Source organism: Pholcus phalangioides, unplaced genomic scaffold, assembly GCF_987345545.1.
Source record: "Pholcus phalangioides strain wild (caught in Gottingen) unplaced genomic scaffold, Ppha-v1.0 ptg000016l_1, whole genome shotgun sequence".
NCBI lineage: Eukaryota > Metazoa > Arthropoda > Arachnida > Araneae > Pholcidae > Pholcus > Pholcus phalangioides.
Window position 1 is genome coordinate 15,206,294 of NW_028301609.1, and position 22,625 is coordinate 15,228,918.

Here is a 22,625-nt window from a genome sequence, read left to right on the forward strand (position 1 = left end):
ACCGTGTGAAGGAGAACAGGCGACTCCCCACGAGATCGAGTATCCCCGCGTGAGGAGGGGCATAGATATTCGAGCAACTACATAAAAAGAGTTACCTTGAGAGGCCATTTTAGACTTAATGCTGCTCCTGAAACTGTTGTTGGGAGGCAAATCGACGGTCAGCGAAGGCCTCATGCGGACCTCGCCTCCGCAGGGCCTGGTGTCGTGGAACTCGAAGTCGTCGTTGGCGATGGTGGTGAACGACCCCCCGTACACGTCGTCGTCGCACATCATCTTGGCCTCGTCGCCATTCATGAGGTTGTCGTCGGTGGAGTTGCAGCTAAAGTTGCTCATCATGTCGTCGGACAGACTCGCGTAGAAGTTCTCCTCGTCCTCCTCCTGCCACACTTCCAGAGAAGTGAGGTCGGCGCAGGATAGTTTGCTGAGCGGTTCGGCGCTCAAGAAATTGTTCGACAGGCAAGACTTCTCGATGATCGAGTCGCCGTTGTGCAGGCCCGGCAGCTTGTACTTGCATTTGTTCTTGTTCTTCCTCTTCTTGCCCCCGCCCCCGCCGGGGGTCCTCCGGTAGTTCGTGATTATTCCTATGGGCGTGACGGAACCGAAGGCTCCCCGCTTGCGGAAATGGTCCTTGTCGAAGTACATTTGCAAGGGACCGTCGTCTCCTGTGAAAAGAAAAATCATCGTGAATATTTTGCCAAACCTTCTACAGAATAATATTTTCAGCTGCACGCCTTGATTTCATCAACTGAATTTCAATCAGGGCCTATCCAAATATACAAGGTGCTCAGCTAACTAAACAGCTTGCAGTGCAGTTTACAGGTGAAGCGTTAATTCTAGAGGCATACTTTTCTCTCTCTCTCCAATCAGAGAAAGAATCCAAATAACGTGGGGACGTCATTTATATTGCAAGAGGCTGTATAGTTATTAAAATGAAAAAAATAATAATTTTTTATATGAACACCCTGCCTTCAAAAACCCAGTTGGAAAGTTGTTGCCCTGTCTCTCGTTTCTAAGTGCAATATACGCTGAAATATTTGAATTAAAAAATGAGAGAAAGTTGGGGAAGGGGGGGGGGGGAACAACATGAATGAGGAAAAAACAACATTTTCCGTTAGTGAGATCTCTCAATCTGCGTGATTTCTTTCGTACGAATTCCTTCTCGTTGATATATCAACAGTTTGACGCCTTGGCAAGAGCGTGAAACTTTAAATGGGAGGGAAAGATCGTGCTTCAAAGAGTTTATACAGTTTCATTATCGACTGACGGGTGGCAACACCGCAAAACTTCACTGGTTTATTATATCTAAGGTTACCATCCTTCCTCCTTTTTGGTGTCATTTCAAGCGTCCACCTACGTTTTAGAAAAATTGTCTTTTTGTCTTCCTTTTCAGGTTTCAGGAATTATCCCCTTTTTTTCAGAATCCCCTCCCCCCCTTTGAAGCATATATCTCTTCACTGGCATGAGTGTTTGCGTGTTTTTAATCCCATACATTTTTACACGCTTTGACCAACGCTCTCAAAATTCTCAGACGAATCCAAGTTGCCTCCAAGCAGGACAGACAGATGCTATTCTAACCATGGGTCCAGTTTGCCCCAAAATAACATATAAAAAAACAGTCGGAAAAGCAACTCTGTCAGAAGAAAACAGCAATATCTATTTTTACAATACCATTATTTGCTCACCGACAGCACATGGCGTGTGGGGGCACTGATGTGAGTGGGGGCTACGTATTCCATTCAGAAATAAAGTAAATAGGATGCAAACAACACTCAATGCTGATTCGTCTAGCAAAAAAAAGAAACTCCCAAAAGATTTAAAAAAAGAAAAACATCTGAGGATAAAGAAAGAAAGCCACCCTCCTTGCTTCAGGCGAAGTAATAAAACTGACAAGACGGTGAGCACCATTCATTAAAAGCTAGGGGAGACAGATTTTTTTATTTTTCTCTTTTATGCTTCAACTCATAATGTCTGTGCTAGACATATGTCAAAATGTCGAGACGTTTCAAAACTATTGTATAGCATTTTATAAATACGTGCATATGCATTGGCAAATTCTGTCCTTTTTCAGTGTTAATAATGGTCTTACATTCTAAAGCAGGGAACCCTAGTCTGGGACCTTTGGTGGACCCCAGACCAGACTTTTCGTGGGCCCCCCCGGAGTGAACTTATAGCGTGAAAAAATGATGAGAATAGTCTCGGGCTCCAGGGTTAGAGCACCGCCAGCCCCACCCTTGTGGGGGCCATACACAAATTCATAAAATTGAAGAAGATCAGAATAAGTGCATATTTTCTTCACATTTTTTAAACATCAGCTGATCGACTCCATCATCCTAGGCTGAAATTACAGCAAAATTTCCGGTGAATTTAAATAATTGATTGGCGACTTATCATATTTGCCAATACGAGCTGGGGATTACTCATAATCAACGGTAAATGTGAAAAAAATTATTAAACTTACAAAAACGGTTTTTAAATATGCCTATTAGCCTGTGATTGTGTATAACTGGGTTTATAAAATTTCCGTAACATATATAAAAATATTATTGTGGTGGTGGGCAGTGCCGTAACTAGGCAGGTGCAATAGGTGCACCCACACAGGGCCCATTTGGAAGGGGAGGCCAGAAGGGGCCTAAATGCGAATTCTTGTACAGGGCACAGGAATGGCTAGTTACGGCACTGGTGGTGGGTGTTGTTGCTGTTTTTTTTTTTTTTTTTTGGAAGAAAAGTGGCGCCATCTGTTGTGAAGATTGGGCGAAAATGACGTCATTGAGGGTGCACGCAGGCATCCTCCCTTCCTGTTGTCAAATCTAGTAACCCTATTCTTGTACCAATAAAATGAAGGCCACGGAAATTTTTTTTTACAAAATAATGTTTAGTATATAGCAATGTAAACAATAAATTATTGTTTTCTCATTCAAGCTCACGGACCCTCTGAAATCACTTGATGAGGTTTGCATTACCTTCAGCCCACGGAAGGTTTACCCGTAGAAAAGTATCTCCTTCATACTACGATATATACCAGGGGATTCATAACGGGAGACATTTAAGAACATTGTCAAAGGAAATTATAGTTGCCAATAAAATCCAGAAAAAGTCAAAAGCAAGTTAAAATTGTTAATTGTGGCCAAAAATTTTGTCAAAAGTTTAAGTTGCCAACTATCGCTAAAAGTCACGAATGGCGAAAAGGAAGGACTATTGCAAGTCACAATGGATTAAGAAGTAATTCACCAAAAATCGAGAAGTAAATTTCTGACAAACATGTGACATGAATATGTTTATATGATGAGGCAACTCTATAATTTCATATCTTTCAGAGAAGGTTCATTTTACAAACTAAGAACATATTGCAAATAAGAGCCCGTTCTTCTACAATGACTAATTAATTATAATAGTCATAATTACCATATTATAATTTATGTCATGAAAATAATCTTAATTCATGATTTCGGTAACGAGTAAAAATTCAAGCGAGCCTCTTAAAAAGTACGGAAAAAACGCGCCCTTTTACGTAAAAAAAAATCCGGGCGGCCAAAATTACTGGAATGTTATTTAAAATACGGGTCATATGGTCACATAACATATACAAGTTTCCTGCCCGCGAGCTTGAGAAATATCGCATATCTGTCCCGCGGACTGAAAAGGTTGTGTACCCTTGCTCTTGAGGAATGCCGGTTAACGCCCAGCGTCCTGTATATAGGACAGCCAGATTTTTATCGCCAATTTATTCAGAGCATGCGCAAGAATGGGGTTTTTTGCATCCACTCATAACTCAACATTCCTTGCATTGTCCCGATTCTGCTTTCAATCAAGTTTGTATCCAGCGTTGCACTGAGAACTTTGTCATTTTTCGGAGCCATTTTCGATATAGTTTACAATTGCCATACTCACTCTTAGAAGTCATTGTGTCCAATATGATTATTACGAGGCCCATGCACTTGGGTCCTCAAGTGCGACTGCCTCTGTGTAAAAACGGTCCTTCCCCTTCCCCATATGCAAACTTCACGGAAAGGAAGCTCAGCTTCTTCGTGAATATACGATTTGATTCAAGTGACTGCGTCATCTGACTCAAAGGATGAAGGATATATGTATTGGGCAGTACATATTGCCTCATACTTTTTATGGGCATCTTTTTTCAGCCGCCTCGTTGGGAATTTTGTCTGTTGTGGCCTTTGCATTTGCGCTTCAAACTTGAGCACATTGCAAGGAGGATTATAGCTAGGCCATAGTCAACAAAAACATCCAAGGAAAATGCAATTTTCGTTATGTGAAACTGGAAGGTAAGGATTATCCATGGCCCTCACATCATAGAGCCAGGGTCCTTAGCTTAAAATATCCCATACATGGTCTGTTCTCGAGTATTGATGAACTATGCAGCACATAAACAGATCACTTAAGTGACCGTGGCACATTTACAATAAACTTGATTAACGTGCGGCACAATTCCAGGGCAATTAAATGGCCAACGGTGTGCATCTTCAGATCACTTAAATGACCCGCTTCACTGTTCCAGATCAATTAATCGAACCGCGACATATTTACGGATCTCTTGAGTGACTCACGGCACAGTTCCAGATCACTCAAGCGGACTGCGACACACTTCCAGGTTGCTTGAATGACCTGTTATGCATTTACAGATCACTTGAGTGACACGCAGCATATTTAATATCCCTCAACCGGAAGCTCCAGATCACTCAAGTGGACCGCGACACATTAACAGATCCCTCAACCGGACCACGGCGAAGCTCCAGATCACTGAGGTGGACCACGGCGCTGTTCTAGATCACTTAATAAAGTAGCCCGGACATGTTTCCATACCAATGAAGAGAACGGTAAAAACAAGGGATTCTACTGTTTTCAACTTTTGGACTGTACGAGCTCGACCAGCTTCCTATTTACAGGGGGGGGGGGGGGTAGTGGACATAAAAAAAAAATTTTAATCTCTCTGTCAACACATGAGAACGAGACAAATGCTCAATTCAACACATTTCAAACGTATCCTGAAAAAATCTTGCCGAAATTCGGATTTCAAAATAACTCGGGTGTTAAACGTGTTAAGAACCCCTGCGCGTACTAATAACAGTGCTAAAAAAAAAAAAAAATCATGTTCTTAAAGGATATTTTAATGGTTTCATGGTATATTGGGGCTACCGATTTCAAAACTCTTGTTGGTTTTACTGAATTGGCTCTAGTTTTTGAGATAACGCATACACTCATCATTGGGATTTGTATGCTTGCCGTTGACGTGTAATTTTCGCCTTATCTCAAAAACTAAACTAAAGCCAGTCGGACAAAACCAATGCCACATTTGAAACCAATCACCCTAGCATCACTGAAATATATATCTCTTTAGCAACGATTTTCAGGATTTATTCATAAACGCCCGAGTGGCAAGATGAAGTTTGCCCGAGTGGCAAACCGTGAAGGTTGCTGTCACGGTCCCGGGTTCGAACCCGAGGGAGGATATAAGTAAGATATTTTTCCCTAACGAACTTGGGGCGACTACCAATAGACTGCGATTTCATTTCCAACCCATCTCATTAATTGAAATATAGAGATATATGGTCAGAGTTGGTGAAATAGTAGTATTTATTTTATAACGCACAGTTTTTTTTAAAGTGATTTGTTTGCTGCTTATGTATTGCCGTTGAAATTAAATTTTCACTTTACCTCAAACACTAGAGCTAATCTGATAAAACCAATGCAATTCGGCATTGGTTCGGCAACAGCCACCTCGTTGGGCAATTTGCCTGTTGTGGCGTTGTATTTGTATCTTGTATTGTATCTAGGAATCAGTACCCCAAAATGATGATTAAATCACTAAAATATCTTTGAGAACAAAATCAGTGTTGAGCAGTGTGATCATTTAATAATTTCTTCTTTCGAATCGTTTTCGAAACTCCATTATTTTGAGCAAGTTTTAAAGGTCAGAATATATCAATGCAACATAGAACACATAGCGTAAAACATGAATCGTGTTCTAATGCACAATGCTCTTTCCATCGAAAAGAACTTTCACACGAAATAAATACATTCCTCGAAATGACCTGGAAATGTTTGTACTTTCCTTCCCGAAAACAAAACAAACGAAAAAAAATTTACGCACGAACTCTATTTGGAGTTTTCAATTCTTCGACTACTACATACTCCTTCAACAAAGTGCTATCAAATCATATGCGTCTGAAAACACACCATATGTATATGCATATACAATTTATAATCTCTACAAGAAGAAGACAAGTGAATTCTGGGAGAGATATTACAGTGAATAACGAAGGAAAAAAGAAAAAAGAGAGGAAATCTGAAATTCAAATTCGACGAAAAGATACGAGACTGTTTCCATACACGAGAGAGGGAAGAAAATGAAGAAAATGGGCCGCAAATGGGCCACAGAAAGAAAGAAAGTGATTGGGCAAAAGACATAAAGAACAAAAATTGACCGAATTTCTTTTACACATACTGGAGAAAGCTTCAATATGCACATTACATATATATATACTGTATATCAAGATGGAAGACAGAGATTTTGGAAAAATATAAAAAAAAAGGAAATTGGGGCTAACGGGGGAAAAAAAAGAAATGCGTATAAGAAATTGCAAAATGATTGTATGTGCAGCAGATGCATAATTCAAAACGGATGCCAGATTTTGCGACGGATGCGGAAGAAACACAAAAAAAGAGGCAATTTTCTTCTCTTTTAGTTGATCCGCCGCCATCTTTACCTCGTCCGTTTATCATATTGAAGTCGACGTCGCTTATTAGAATCATGGAAAATGCTATCATTCGCGTATTGTTATCACTAGGGCAAGGATTTCTATGACTTTGCATATTTTGCTACTTTTACGCGATAGATAATTTTTTTCATGATTTTCAGTACTTTTAGTGCACTTTTCATGATCTTCAGAATTTAAGGTCCATTTTCATATTTTGAGCATTATTTTGCATATTATGCATAAAAAAGAAGAGGGATCAAGCTATCTTTTCCCTAGCTTCATTCTCCGCAATTGGCAGTTTTACTTATCATTGACATCGTTTTTGGCAATGATTAGCAATTTCCTGTAATTTTCTATATTTTTATCGAAGATATATGGTCAGCCTATTCATAAAAGCCTAGTTCCAGTTTTTAGGGCATAATTGCATTTTTTATGGAACATATTCTGTTGGTTTTTAGGTCATAAAAATCCCAGCCCTAGTTATCACTTTCGCCAAGTATGGGGGGGACCAATATCACAACATGGGAAAAAATTAATTTAAAGCTATCAGGAATTCGGTTTGTGTTATCAGTTTTTTGGTAGAAAGTATTTTTCTTTTTGCACATTTTGAAGCTAAGATTGAACCAGACTCATTTTTATCTTATAAGTTATCGTCATCAATCTATGAAACTGTGTAGACCAGGCATTTTCAATCCGTTGCTCGAGAACACCAAGGTGCTCGGAGCTAGTGTCCAATTTCACGCTCGAGAGCACTTGATCAATGACCAATTGCATTCAAAGATTATTATCCTGATTTCAGGTTTGTAAAACATATGCCTGAGGGGTTCCTCATGCCACAAGGGTGTTCTTCTTAGGGAGCATAGGCAGTGCTCGAAAAAGATTGAAAACTACTAATGTAGGAGGTCAGAAGGCTCCCTTATTGACAAATACAGGTTGAGAGAAAAGTGTGTCTTGGATGCATTTTAAAAATTAATAACTAATCAACCCATTTACATAAAAAAGTGAGGTTCACACTGAAATACTTATCATGGCCTTGAGGTTTTTTCTTTTTTTTGATAAATTAAAAAAAGTTTAAATTTCATTCACAGGTGGTGCTGCAAAACAAAATACTCGACATAACACATAAAATGCAATACCAACAGTGCATAATTCAATGTTTATGACAGTTTTGCGTTGCATAAAACTATCACATTTCAGTTTAAGCACTCTGGATACATTAAAACGGGTAAAAAGGGACTCACGTTGAAATATGGTGGTTTTGTGTGACGCGAATTGTCATAAAAATTGATTACGCACTGTTTGAGTTGCTTTTATGTGTATGTCGAGTTTTTGTTTTTACACCGCCACCCGTGAGTGAAATTTGAACTTTTTTTTTATTAAAAAAACACCTTTACGCCATAAACAATGTTTCAGTGTAAACTGCACTTTTATATGACAATTGCTTGATTTTTTATTAATATTTGAAATGTGTCCATCCTGTATTTCTGACTCAGGTTCAGATTGTGTTTATCCGGCAGTAATAACCGCTATTATATATATGCACGCGCAGCACCTCATTTCAATTTGTTAGTATAGTGAAAGCATGTTTTACTTTTACAGTGAAGGCATGTGTAAGGCAAAAAAGAAGTCTATTTCTTCAGTTCTTGGTCAGTTTCTTTCAATTGACCACATTCACAGTCCACGGCTGGAAGAAAGGGAATCTATGGAATGCACCGTACATTATAAAATATATCGCACAATTAATGATGCGCATTAAACAGTTCCATTTAAGCTCCCTCACAATTTCTGAGTCTATTAGCTGTTAAAAGCCTGTAATTTTTGTAAATCTTAATTTTCTCTAAACTTGTGAGAAGACATTTTTTTCCCGATACTATAAATATTCTAATTGTTCTTTCGTAGGAACTTTTCTGCCTATAAATTTAGAAATGCTTCAGATGATATTATCCATTAAAAGGTGCTGATTTCACTCGTCGTATTTTCCTTGTCATTTTAAGAAAAGTGCATTACCTAAACTTTTAAACGGACTGTATTACACATCAAATAAAAAAAGAACCTTCAACATGGGTTCAATTGAAAAAGATGTGCACGCATACACTGCATTAATCTTAATTTTTCTGGCTGGTTACCAGTATGAGTCATGAAACGCATCCATGCTTACGCAAAAAAAAAAGATCGAGATGTTTAATCGCTTGTTTGGAGATGCTTAATACTCTTTTTAAATGTTAAACCTTTATTATAATTACAATTTTTAATCGTCCGTTACAATTGGATCCGTTATTATGAGGTTCTACTGTATGTAGGGAAAAATACGGTCCCACCGCCAAAAAACTATCCCATTTGCATACGTCCCGCTCGACCAAACGGGACACATGGTCACTGTACTTACTATACTTACTTATCGGGATTTTTCGGACATAGTTAACAATCGTTTATTGCTATCAGAAACAATTTGTCACGATGTGATGACATTAAGCGGCATGCACTGTATTTTAGTTTACCATTGCCTGATTAAGAGAGAGAGAGAGAGATTCCCTGTATTCATTCTTAAGATGAATACAGAAACTGAAAGTTAAAAGACTGTGAAAATGATTGGCCGAGGAGAAAAAAAAGGTCTATGTGGAGGTAGATATATAAGCCACCGAACCCGCTCTGTCATTGCCAAACGAACACAAAAAAATATTTTAGTTTTTTTCCTTTCTTGGGTAAGAAAACGAAAACGGAGTTCCATCTCTTGCATTTTTACACAGTAAATCGTTAAGAGGAAATTATAATTGCTTTGCTTAATCGAATAATTGAACCGATTAATCGAGTCTTTCCTTTTTTTGGATGTTTATCGAATCGAATTTTTTTCCTCTGCACCCTCTTTGTTTCATGAAAGTTGTTACGACGACGGGGCGTGTCCGCTTTAATGGATTCATTAACTGCTAGAGTGATTTGACGAGTACTGGGATGCCCCCTGCAATAACTCATTAAATCCAAACGTGCGAGTATTAATTAATTCCGATGGGGGTGAACATACTCGGAGAGAGCGTTATTATGGTGGCTGATGGATTCTCGACAGGTTACCGTTACGATAATCGTTCATTTATTTATTTTTTAGCATGGACCACGGACTGAGTTCTTTGCAAATCTATGACATCAGTTTATAGTTTTTCCCATTTGGAGTATGCTTTCAGCATTTGAGCTGAATTCGTATGTTTTTGCTTAACCACTTTACGATCAAGGACGTAATATTACGTACAAACGCCAGTGGAATAAATTCAAAGAAGTTCTTTCTTTTTTCTTTCCTCTCTCCTCATCACGAAGCTTTGTTGCAACTCTATTTTTTTCTCTTCGCTTTTTCTATACCCTGATAGTGATTTTTTCCCCACGTATGTTGTACCTTTCTACTATACACATGTAAGAGTAGAGAGAACAGGTAGGGTGAGAGGGAAAAGAGAAATCTATTTTGTACCTACTCTTTTATCTTCTTATCTATTATAGTGTTTTACTATTTCATTTATTTTTTTTCCTTCCTTTTCTCTTCTACTTTCATTTCCTTCTCCTTTTTTTCCCTTTCTTCTAGGACAAGGTTACCATACGTCGATTCGTCAAATAGGGATCATACGAATTTCTTGCCAATCACTTGCAAGTGAAAAGGCTAAGACTTGTTAATGCCGAATGTATGAATACTTGAAGAAACGAAAAATTCTTAAAATGATTAAAATGATGTATAGATGGCAGTTTTATGTCCTATTGTTACCGTAATCCGTAACTACTTTGCATCTACATACATACATTCATTCATTAAAACCGTGCACAACTCCGATCTATCGTCATGGACAATTTACTGCCGAATGAGTTGTGTCGAAAGTGTACGTATGTGTACTTAGCGATTTGAGTACATATCTAGTATAGTGCGTGAATTATAGTGCTACCGTTTTGCACCTACAGGGTTACTTTGCATCACTCTGGAAAAAAAGTCATCATTGCCTAGCGGCTATTCTAGAGAAAGTTTCCAAATAGTTTCGATTTTGCCTGACAGGAGACTTTATCGGTCAATTCATGTATTCGAGTTAGTGATGCCATGTTGGATATCGATAGCTAAACATATCTGTGCTGCTTGGTTTAACCTGGAATTTTTTTCAAGAAAAAGTTTCATTTTCTGTAAAAAATGATTTCATTAGAAAGTAAATGTTGTTCGTTTATATGTAGAAACTAATTGTCATTTAAATCATAGCTATAAAGCCTAAAAAGTAAAAGCAATCCAAAAGCAACCCAAAGTAGTTTTTACTCCGTTTTATGCTTGCGAAATTGATATTAATAACCAATTTGTTTCTTGTTTGTTGATAAAATTATACCGAGTTTCATTCATATTATTTGTTTTTTCACATTTTACTTGAGATGAGATGCACTTTTGTGAATTTTGATAATTTTTTCCAAGACCAAAAGAATTCATTTCCTGTCAGTTTACCATTATGGAGGAGGGGGGGGGGGTTACTGGGTACTACATGTTAACACAATAAATTTTGAGTGGGTCGACAGTGCTCCAAAAGATTGTCTTGCTTGGAAGTAATCATTATATTAGGTGGTGAAATGTAACCTTCTTTGGGTTACTTTGTCCCTAAAAATCTATAAAAATTAAAAAAAATGGTGATGGCTTTTTATGGCAAATTAAATTAATTATATTATCAACATCATTTTCAAAAATTATTCTACATATTTAATATGCCTCTCTAGCATGAATTCTTCCTAATAAACTCTCAAAAACCGTGAAAGGAGCTCCCGTGTGTTACGACATATTTTTTCTTTTATTATTTCTCTAATCTCTGACAGGTTTGCTTGTATTGCATCCCCCCTCCCCCTTTTAAAGATTCTGTTAGATGTATGCAATGTCTGAATATGAGTGCCATCTACTTTCCCCAAAGGAAAATAGACAAACGCTGAATTTTTGATGGTAATCTAAAATGGAAATTTTTCCGCTTAGTCAGAGGCACAGGATTAAAATGAATACCATTCAGTGATCCTCATGTTTACCATATCAATCACAATTTAAATCCAGGAAAGTGAGAATAATAATAAAACAATCCTATTCATATAATTACTATACAAGCCTGGGCCGCACCAGTAAGTGTGCCATTTGTCCGGGCCTACATTTTATCCCTAAATTTAAATAGTGTCCAAGATTTTCGGTAATAACGAAACATTTTTGGTTGTACTAATAGGGGACCCCCAAATATTCTCAGGGTCCCCTCAAGTCGAAGATTCCAATTGTGCAAGTAAGCCAAAGAAAATAAACGAAAACATCGGACTTCGTAGATGCTGTCATTACAGACAATCACTGTTTTCTGCTCCTGCTAATAATTTCATGCTCGGCTCTCTTTGACTTTCCGTGAGGAGTATTAAACGTTTTGTGCCTCGGGTGATCACAATTTCCCGGATAATAAAGGTTCTACTAAGCATCGATATTTTCATTTGTATATTAGCAGAAATACGTATCGGTGCGTACTTTCAGCATAAGAGAAATAAGAAACCATTGCAAACGGGAAAACATCCCCTCGATAAGAACGAAATGATAAAAATTTAAAAAGTTGGATTAACTGTTTATGAAAATTATCAAAATATATGTAGGTACTGACCAACTAGAGGTGACAAGGCACCACTGCGCCTCTGGAAGGTCCTTTTCAAGGCTGCCCTGACGGGCTGATCCACTATGCATAGAACCAGAGGTATGAGCACGCCTTCACCGAGGCGCATCCACGACAACATGGCTTCGTGCCACGATGACCACAAACCTGGCATCGCAGTCGCCAGCGCAGTCAATACCTAGTCAAAGATTCATAAAATAAAAAAATTGAAAACATCGACAATTTAATTATGGTTATTATATCATACACTGAGTGGCCACTTTGTCATGAACACCTTGCAATTTAAAGCAAATGAGCTGTGGTGTAAAACTGTTGTGTAATTTCGTTCGGTAACTTCGGGCATGTGTACATGATACTTGAACTCACACTTTCCTGCCCAGATTCGACCACGAATGTTTAGAGACCAACAAAAAGATTGAAAAAAAAATGTTTTTGACCAACCTTTGTATCATAAAAAGGTACAAATTTATAACTTTCACAAAATATTTTACTTGGTATGTGAAATAGTGATATGCACTTTTGTGGAATATTTATATGCATTTTTGTGGAATATTTATATGCACTTTTGTGGAATATTTATATGCACTTTTGTGGAATATTTATATGCACTTTTGTGGAATATTTATATGCATTTTCGTAACAATGGCACATATTCACAAAGATATGGAGTCATAACATTCTAATTTTCACCGCATATTTTTTGATTATATCATGCGGAGTTTTCAACCAATTTTTTGTGAAACTAACGGAAAATTTATTCCATTGTAAAAATTCTAGTTCATTGTCGCGAAAATTTAGAAAGATGTTGGCGATATAGCAAGTAGCAATTTCAGTTACTTGTTGAAAGTAGCTGGATGATAAGGAATTTTCCTCGAATCGATATTTCGATTATTTTCTGTCCGATTATTTCGAGAATAAGCCCGCAGCTTTATACGGATGGATGAAGACGCGTATCTGATGCTATATAAGAGAAATGATTGAGCATAACTTACGTGTATGATGTCAAAATGAAAAAAAACTGAGGTAAATAATCTGTAGTCTAGTGCGTTCACCGGAAAATGAAAGGACGTGGGTTCGATTCCCCGCAAAGGCAGTCAAATTTTCTCCCTTTCCAAAAAATTCATCTTCGCAACAGTCAGTTGGTTGTTCGTAAATAATCAAATGACGGATAATAATTGAAATAGCAATTTTTTGAAAATCCCTTATCATCCAGATAGTTTAGTGAGTAACTGAAATCACAGCTCGCTGTATCACCGATTAATTTTCTGAATTTTCATAACATTCAACTCATACAACTTTATATCTGGCAACCAAATTATGAAAAATAAAATTGATATTTCTTGCGCATGCGTAATTAAAAATCATTCACTTAAAAAATTTTCATATCTCATGAAATACTGAATTGTTGCACCTTAAATTTCTTTATAGTTTGCTTTATGTATAGTGTCAAATTTTCTGTAAGCTTCGTAGGAATTGACTGAAAAATATGCTATGAGATAATTGGAATTTTTATAAGAAACATTTACATCTTCGTGAATATACGTGCTATTTTGACGAAAACGCATGCAGGTATTGCACAAAGCAAGTTAAGTATTCCGCCAAAATTACAAATAATTTTCAGCTTTTTACAATACAGGGCTGATTAAAAACATTGTTTTCCTTTTTTTAAATTTTTTGTTGGTCTCTAAGAACATTCCTAATCGAATTTGCTCTGGAAAGTGTGAGTTCAAATATTATGTGTGCATGCCCAAAATTACAGTACAGTGTGACACCGTAACTTATTTGCATAAAACGGTTAGGTGGTCACAATAAAGCAGCCACTCAGTGCACACATTTAACGGTCCAAAGTCCGGGCACTTCGGGAGTTTCCGGACTTCGGAAATAAGCATTACGGCATTATACTGTCTAATCGTCATGAGAGAAAAGTGTGTCAACAAAAATAAAATATTTTAATTGCACGATAATGACGAATCGATCAAATTCGTTATTTCTTGTTAAAAACCCACGGAATAATTACGATAATTTCAATACTACTACTAGTTTTTGTTTTCGGGACAGGTTATATAAGATTCAGGGAGAGATATTGTCGGTGATTTATTGACGATTATGATCGAACCACCGCAATCACGTGACTTTCGATCGCATTTGACGAGAGAAAAGGTCACGGACGGTCCAGCATGACCGTTACAACTCATACGTGACGTACAACACGAAAGTTTGGGCTGTGTCCAATATGATTTCGGCCATTTACATTTCCAGACGTGGGAAATAAAAAGTATAATCGGCCGTTCCCATTATCATTTCCGTATATGCTTATTATATTAACTTAATTAGAAAATAATTGAAATACAAATAATACAAATACAACGCCACAACAGGCAAAATGCCCAACGAGGTGGCTGAGAAAAAGATGCCCATAAAAATATGGATGTCATATATTTCAAAAAAACAGCAACCCAATTAAAAATGCAATTAACAAAGATTATAAACAATATATACACATGATAAAATATTATACAATGCCCATAAAGAATACTTATGGTTGTCTTATTCTAAGTATGGATAGAGCTTCTCGATTTACCCCAACATGTTTATCGTATTTCTTTTTAAACGTGTCAATTGTGTTACAATTTACTACCTCCGGGGGTAAGCTATTCCATTTATTAACAACCCTATTGGAGAAAAATTAATTCTGCAAATAAATGCTTAATTTGTTTTTTTTTTCAAAATCGATTTTTAAAAGTGTTTGGGAATTTCGCACTAGACTCAGAGTGTCAAAAGAATAAATATCGATGCATGTGTGCTATTACACTATATATAGGTCACAATATCACTTTGAGAGAGAACATGTGATAAATTGGTTATATATTATACACATAATCACCGCTTATTATGCATAATTGTCGGTCGTCTCGGTAAGATTGTTAAATTCATCACTTTTACTGGTGATCATGCATAATATCCACCAGTTGCACTAGACCAGAATTTGATGAATATCAAAGAAAATTCTCGAATGAGTCTAGTATGGTTTTATAAATCTAGTCAGATTCCGATATAACGAACTCCCATTTAATGAATTTCATGATTTAACGATTGAAATCGTGATTTCATGATTAGAAATTTATGAACTCGATCGTTAACATCGTTAAATTAGGGTTCGTTGTATCGGGGTACGATCGTGAAATTTGCTGAATAGAAGTTTGTTACATCGAGTTCTAATTTCAGTATTCGTCAAATAGGAGTAAATTGTAGGAGTAATTTCGCAAGTGTTCGGAAAAATTCATTAAATCAGAACTCATTATATCCGGTTCAGACTTTGCATCACAAGTACGGTCATCCAAACAATGAATTTTATCACGGCAATGGGGACCGATATATCATATTCACCAATACGAAATGGTGATTATGCATAATAACCAGCAGAGACTATGAGTTTATAAAATTCATAGAAATTATTTAGTACGATTTATCATGTTTACCAACGACACTTAGGTATTATGCATACACATCGGTAAAAGTTATAATTTTTTTTGCTTAACGATAATGCATAGTAATCGGATTTAATCACATTTGCCGTAGCACATATATATCTTCAGTGTTTATTTATAGCACTATCGCTATGTATAAGTATATAAAACAGTAGAGGCTGTTTACTTGATCGATGGCGATTGCCGACGAGTTCAAAAGGATTTCTTATCGATTTGGGAAGAAATTTAGTTCAGAGATATTTTATCTTCCTCTTTTTTTATAAATATGTATTTTTGTTGTTAGTGTGAAATGCAATCAACTCTTGTCGTACACATTCTCCACACAATCGCCGGTCAAAGCAAAGGAAAATCTTCGGTCGTCCATTTTGAAGATTTCAAAGATGATAGTAGGAGATAAGGAGAGAAAGAGCGGCTTTCTCTCTCTATTTTTGTGTTCAGCGATTGCGATTTGAGATTCCGATGAAATTCACTTGCATTTCTCTTCACTATTCAAGCGTTACGTCAGCATCGATGGTGAAAGCGGGGGGGGGGGGGGCTGGTTCATATTTTCTGACTTCTGATGACAAGGGGAGTCGGGTTTGACTGATGCTTACGTCATCAACCACCCTGTATAAAAATATGAAATATTCTTAATGACATAATTACTAAGAATAAGAAAAACGAGAAAAACCTTTCCCTAATTTGTGGGCACCTGAACTAATTTTTCCCCCATTGATAAGTCCTCACAAGTCCTCCTTCTCTAGTAACCTCTCAGACTTCGGCAGACCTTCTCCCTTGCTCCATGTTCTGTCTCACTTATGGGGTGGGGAGGGGGGGGGGTTGGCTAAATTGTTTTGGGTTCACTCAGAGCATCACATGCGTTGTCTTTGAGTGATTTGCTTGACTCCCGTACTCTCTTCGAACAGAAGGGAAGGGGGGGGGGTTGCGGTTCACCGAGGGCGAGTATGGTGATCAGAGGGAATTATCTGCTTTTGCCCTGCCACACTATGTATATTCTGAAAGGACAATCCCAATCAGAGGCGTAAGCAGGATAGAGGGGACACAAAAGGCTTAGAGGGGGTGGGTCAAAATGAATTTCTTAAAGAGAAATTTTGAGTTCTTAGCCTTCAAACAGCACTGATATTGACAAAAATTTATCACGATAATATATATAAAGATATTTTCTTCCGATATTTTATATATAATTTTTTTGCACCAAAAGTACCCCCCGCACGTACGTCTTTGATCTCAATATGCGTTAGGAGGGGGGGGGGGAAGCAAAATTTTGCTGCTAAAAGGTGGGGGGGGGGTGAGAAGGAGTAAAAAGAAAAGTAAAAATCTGCTGAAGTAATACTTGAATGGCCCATTTCCGCTATAAAAAATATTTTTGAAGACAACCGATGAATGGATGCTTATAAATAAAAATTACTATGTTTCGCGTGAATGCAAATCGATTTCCAAAATTTGAGAAGATGGCTTATTTTTCCTTCCACTTTGATGTACATTACTAGTGATGTGTTCTTTGTTCGTTTATAAAACGAGGGTTGTTATGCAACGTTTATTTGGATTGTTATGTCCTCATTTATTTATCACTTGAAACATTTGAGAAAAAAATATTTTTTTTTACTACTGATGAAAAGTTGATGTGTGTGCTGTTCAGAGCTCATGCTATGTGGATGGTTGTTGAAGAATCCCTGTTGCGAAAGATATTTTTCAATATTCATTGAGATTTAGAGCTTGCTGAAGAATTACCGTCGCTTAGAGCTTGTTGAGAGTCACTTCCATTTAGATCATTATTGAAGAATTACGGTTTCAAAGGACATCGTTGGAGAACCACTGTTACATGGAGCGCACTTGAAAACTATGCTACCTTGGAGTATTCTCGACTAATCATTGGAGCATTCGCGATTAATCATTGTTACGTGGAACTGTTGAAAAATTAGTGTTACCTAAAGCATTCCCAAAGCATCATTGTCAAAATTCCCAAAGAATCATTGCCACAATAACTAAAGAATCAATCACACACATTGTCACATGAACATTCACAAAGAATCATTTTCACATGAACACTCTCAAAGAATCATTTTAACATGAACACTCTCAAAGAATCATTTTCACATGAACACTCTCAAAGAATCATTTTAACATGAACACTCTCAAAGAATCATTTTCACATGAACACTCTCAAAGAATCATTTTAACATGAACACTCTCAAAGAATCATTTTAACATGAACACTCTCAAAGAATCATTGTCACATAAACATTCCAAAAGGACAATTACTTGGTAACATCCCCAAAGAATGTTAATATAAGAATATAACACGAATATAAGAATAATTTGATAATTTTTAGCCACAAAACTTGTTGTAAATACTTCAAAAAAGTTATTATTATTATTAGGAATTGGTTATTAAAATTATTTTTTGTTATGCATTATTTGCCAAAAAAGAATTTCAACAAGTCTTTCGCTGATTAAGCATTCGTCAGCAACATCTAGAACTCGCCAAATAAAAGGACACGCAACGTAAACAACTCTAATGTGTATGTTTTACGCATTGTACTATCGATAAGACGTACAATCCCAACATAAAAATGCATCACACACACGTAACAAATATTTGAAGTGTTACTCATTTACAAAGATACCTATTAAACACCTTTTCGATAAGAAAAGAACAAAAAAAAACCCTTAACGATGTAAACAGCAAATGAAAAATCGATGATGATGGTTGCTTTATTAGTAAAAACGTAACGTCATTAGTCCCGTTTCCCGTTGCAAAATAAAAAATCCAGTGCAATATAAAAATGAAAAGTGCATGAAAAAAATAAATAAATAAAAGGAGAGGATTTTTTTTCTATTCTTCCTGCTCCCATTTTTCTTTTTAGAAGTTCATTTGGATTGTCCCGTTTTTGGCATCAATCACCACGCATGTGCAAAAAGCGTCAATTTTTACACTTTTTTTTTTGCTTCTACCGTTCGTTCGTTGCCCGAAATTTTTCTCGCTGTCAGTGCTCGAGCCTCGTTCTTTTTTCTCACCTTACACAACGTACCTAGAATATATAGATTAAAAAAATATATATATTTATTGCTTCGTTCCTGTTTTTTTTTTCGGAATTTTCGGTATTGGAACAGGTCACCGTCGTCTCTGTATGTATTTCTTTTTAAGCTTCGAACGAACGAGGCACGAGGGAAATTCAACTGCCATTCATTTCGACTTTGGCACAAACAACGACATCCCAACTTTTTTGTCCCTTTTGTTCCTTTACTCTTAAAATGAAAAAACTTTCTTTTTTCTGCTACCTTCGAAGTATTTCATTATGGTTTCAGTTTTAATGAAAATTACCGTTTTTTTAACGTGTATAAGAAATCCCCTGATTTTTTGGGATTAAAGTTTGGGAAAAAGTTTTCAAAGTTATTTGTTTTAAGATATTAAAAGAAAGATGTTTTTATTCATCATTTTTTTTATCATCACCATTAAATTCCTCATGACTCTCATTTGATATATCACAATCAGATACATCAGCGTTTCTCAACCTATGGTCTGCGACAATAGCATAGGTGGTCCGCAGACAGACTTGATAAAATTATTCATCCGTTGTAATTGGTACAGTATTAGTAATATCTATATGAGTTCTTCAAATAAAATTAAACCTTCATGCTTATAGCTGTACCATCCATCACCGAGGAGAATGCAGGAAATTGCTATCTTAAATACGGTGTACATTAAATTTTGCCAAAAATTGAAAGTTATTGCTTTCAATGCAATTTGTTAATTACTGCTAAAATTGCTGAAGGGTGTGGAAATAAATGGCTGCTACAAATCAAAGTTAACAAAAATGTACAGTATTTCACAAAAAAATTTCAAATGGCTGACTTGATGACCATATTTCATTGAGAAAATACGGTAAACTGGGATCTCAAATCCGTAAGATACGGGGCATCGCCAATTGTCATAACAAAACATTGCCAAAAATAGGCATAATCACCGATCATAATTAAAATTGCGGCAAAAACGTTAAACCTGACAAATATGTGAGATGAATATTTATAATTTTTATAATAATAACCATATTATTTATATTACAAAAACGCTGTGTATTACGATATTGGTAATTGTCGCAAATTCAAATAAGTATCGTTGCAAAGACGGGACAAATGTATAAAAAAAAAAAATCAGAACGAAAATTACAGGTGTGTTCCGTAATACAGGACCCAAGTGGTCCGTCAAATTGTTTCAGCCATTTTACTGGTACTTGTTTTCAAAAAGATTCACAAACACTGAGCTAAATCATTCATTATCATCATCAGACTCATAGAGTGAATTTCAAAGAATTGAATGATTTGTTAATACCTATAATAACGTTTGGGACCAAATTTTTGGCAAAAGGGGGCTTTTTATATACGTTATGATACGGTACATCTTCTTTAGAAATAACCTGCATTTTTTAAAAAATGTGAATTATGAAGTCACTGTTAAAGACCCATGTATGAGCAGGAAGAGAAAAAAATCGTGGTTTATTTATTTATTCACATTCAACAGGCAGAGAGCCTTATTACAGAGTTGGAGGGCCATCATGGATCATAATTATGGTTAGATAATTTTCTATTTACGAAATAGATGCGAAATTTGCCATTTTTGGTGAATATATCCGAAAATTTGATTCTTATTGCTTCTCCGTGAGCTCTTGTAAATTCAAACTTTTCGAAGTGAGAATTGGTAGTAATCTTGCTGAGCACTTGAATTGTAGAACTTTCAACTAAGGTCAATTCTTTCATATTCGGCTTCGTAATTAAACTATTAAAAAATTCTGTCGTTAGTTCAGCTCGTTTTTGCGGATGGATGCAAATTTTTTGATTTGAGAAATATTTTTACTAATGAATGCAAAATTCCAAACTTGAAAATTTTTATTTTTATTCAATTTTGCGAATAAATAGAAAATTTAAGAGATTTGGATTTTTTTTGCGAAATTTGAATAATTTTTTTTCTGTGCAAGTTTACGTACCTCTAACCATACTCGCCATAAAAATACAATAAAGTAATGAAAAAATAATAATCCAAGAAATTTAAACATTGCATTTGAAAATGAATTAAAATGGTTATACGTGAAAGAACCATTCCGTTAAAGTTTCGATACGTGAATGGAGTCCTTCGAATCTTGATTGTATGTAAAACCTGGTAGTCGCGTTACTAAAGTGCTAACTTTCGACTCTGTAGGGTAAGTCAACTCCCCCACCGTCACCGCAGTGGCGCCCAAATTCGAGATGCGAATGCAAGTCGATCTCCCCATTAAAAAGTCTCGCCGCAGAGAGCAACAGGTCTACAACAGTAAAATATTCAAACATTACACTTTACTAGTAGTTCGAAAAATATTCGGCAGATGGCAGCACTATAACAAGCTTCACGTTAGTTTCACGACGCGGACGTTATCCCAACTTGCACTAATTAGTTAGAAGTTCCTCAGAGAAATATGGACGAGGTACATGTGCGGTTTAATAGTAGGTAAGTTAACTCATCTGAAGCATGTTTTTTTTTATTCAACAGTTCGGAACCTTCTCTAAACTGCTGCTACTATAGTCCTCCTACCACGAGATGAGATTTGGCTACGGCACGTCATGTCACGCCAAACGATTCTATTTTATCCTAGAAGGACATGCCAATCGTGAAAGCTCAGTCACTGATGAACTTTTCCCGATGTGCAATCGTTTTACCAAAAAAAAAAAAAAAAAAAAAATTGAATAAAATCATCCGACGTGACGTGACGTGACATGACGCAGCGAAAATTCATCTCGTGGTCGGAGGACTATACTTAAACTTCTTTCTTTCTTTCAAACCGAACACAACTCAGGTCTATCACCATATGTGGACGATTTACTACCTAGTGAGTTGTGCCGGAAGTGTAACTGTGTGTACCTAACAGTCTGAGTGCGTATGAAGTGTTATGTTTGATTTTTTCTAAGTGCCGATATCTATATTTCAGAAGTGAAGTGAGTGATGTGTCATGATTGAATTACATTTGTACTGTTTGTAGGTGTGTTGCTGTCTGTGGATAAACGTTTTAAAGGGGAGATCGGCTCCCATTCGCGCCTTGAAGTTGGGAATCACAGAAAACCAAAAACCAACTTCAGCCGACACCACTGTGGCGACGGTGGGATTCGAACCCGGAACCTCGCGACGCGAGTCCGTAACAATGACCACTCGACCACCACAGCGGCGCTATTACTTAACCGTACATGCACCTCGTAAACATTCCTCAGAGGAATTTCTAACAAATTTGTGAATGTCGGAATGTGTTATGTGCATATTTTATGTGGCCCTGACGTATTTATGATGGCAGAGTTTTGAATTATTCGTGTTCTATCGGTGTTGCCCTCTGTATTCCATATTGGAAGCAGTGTTATCCGAAGAAGTAATTTTTTTTCAAGAGTAATTTCACTCCTCTCCAAAATTTTAAGGGGAAATTTTGTAAAAGGGGTATTTTTTTTAATGAAAACACTGAAATTGCTCTCTATTAAAAAAAATCCCCCGCAAAATTTCAAGAAGTATCTTCACTTGTCAACGAAATTTCGAGTAAAATTTAGTTTTGATGCTTATTGGCAAACACTGATTGGAAGCGAAAGGGGTAGATGCCAGTGTTATGCAAGTACCGCGTGGTTGACTTGCTTTCTGAGGGAGACTTTTTAAATGGACGAACGGCTCGCATTCGCGTCTCGAAGTTGGGAAAACCGCGAAAAACACACTTCAATCAACCACCATTGTCCCGGCTGTGAGGGTTCGATACCTGAATCCTTGCGATACAAGTCAGACCCGTCATTTGGCG

General features: G+C 36.7%; 1 protein-coding gene across 1 annotated transcript in view; it reads right to left on the bottom strand.

Moving 5' to 3' along the window:
• Positions 1–22,625, bottom strand: part of LOC149075130 (uncharacterized) — a 149,361-nt gene that overhangs the window by 5,884 nt on the left and 120,852 nt on the right. Inside the window, exons 2-3 of the mRNA XM_089245705.1 lie at positions 12,329–12,515; positions 96–662 (exon numbers count right to left, since the gene is read on the bottom strand). Coding sequence (XP_089101831.1) covers positions 96–662; positions 12,329–12,515 — 754 coding nt within the window. The remainder of the gene's footprint in view (positions 1–95; positions 663–12,328; positions 12,516–22,625) is intronic.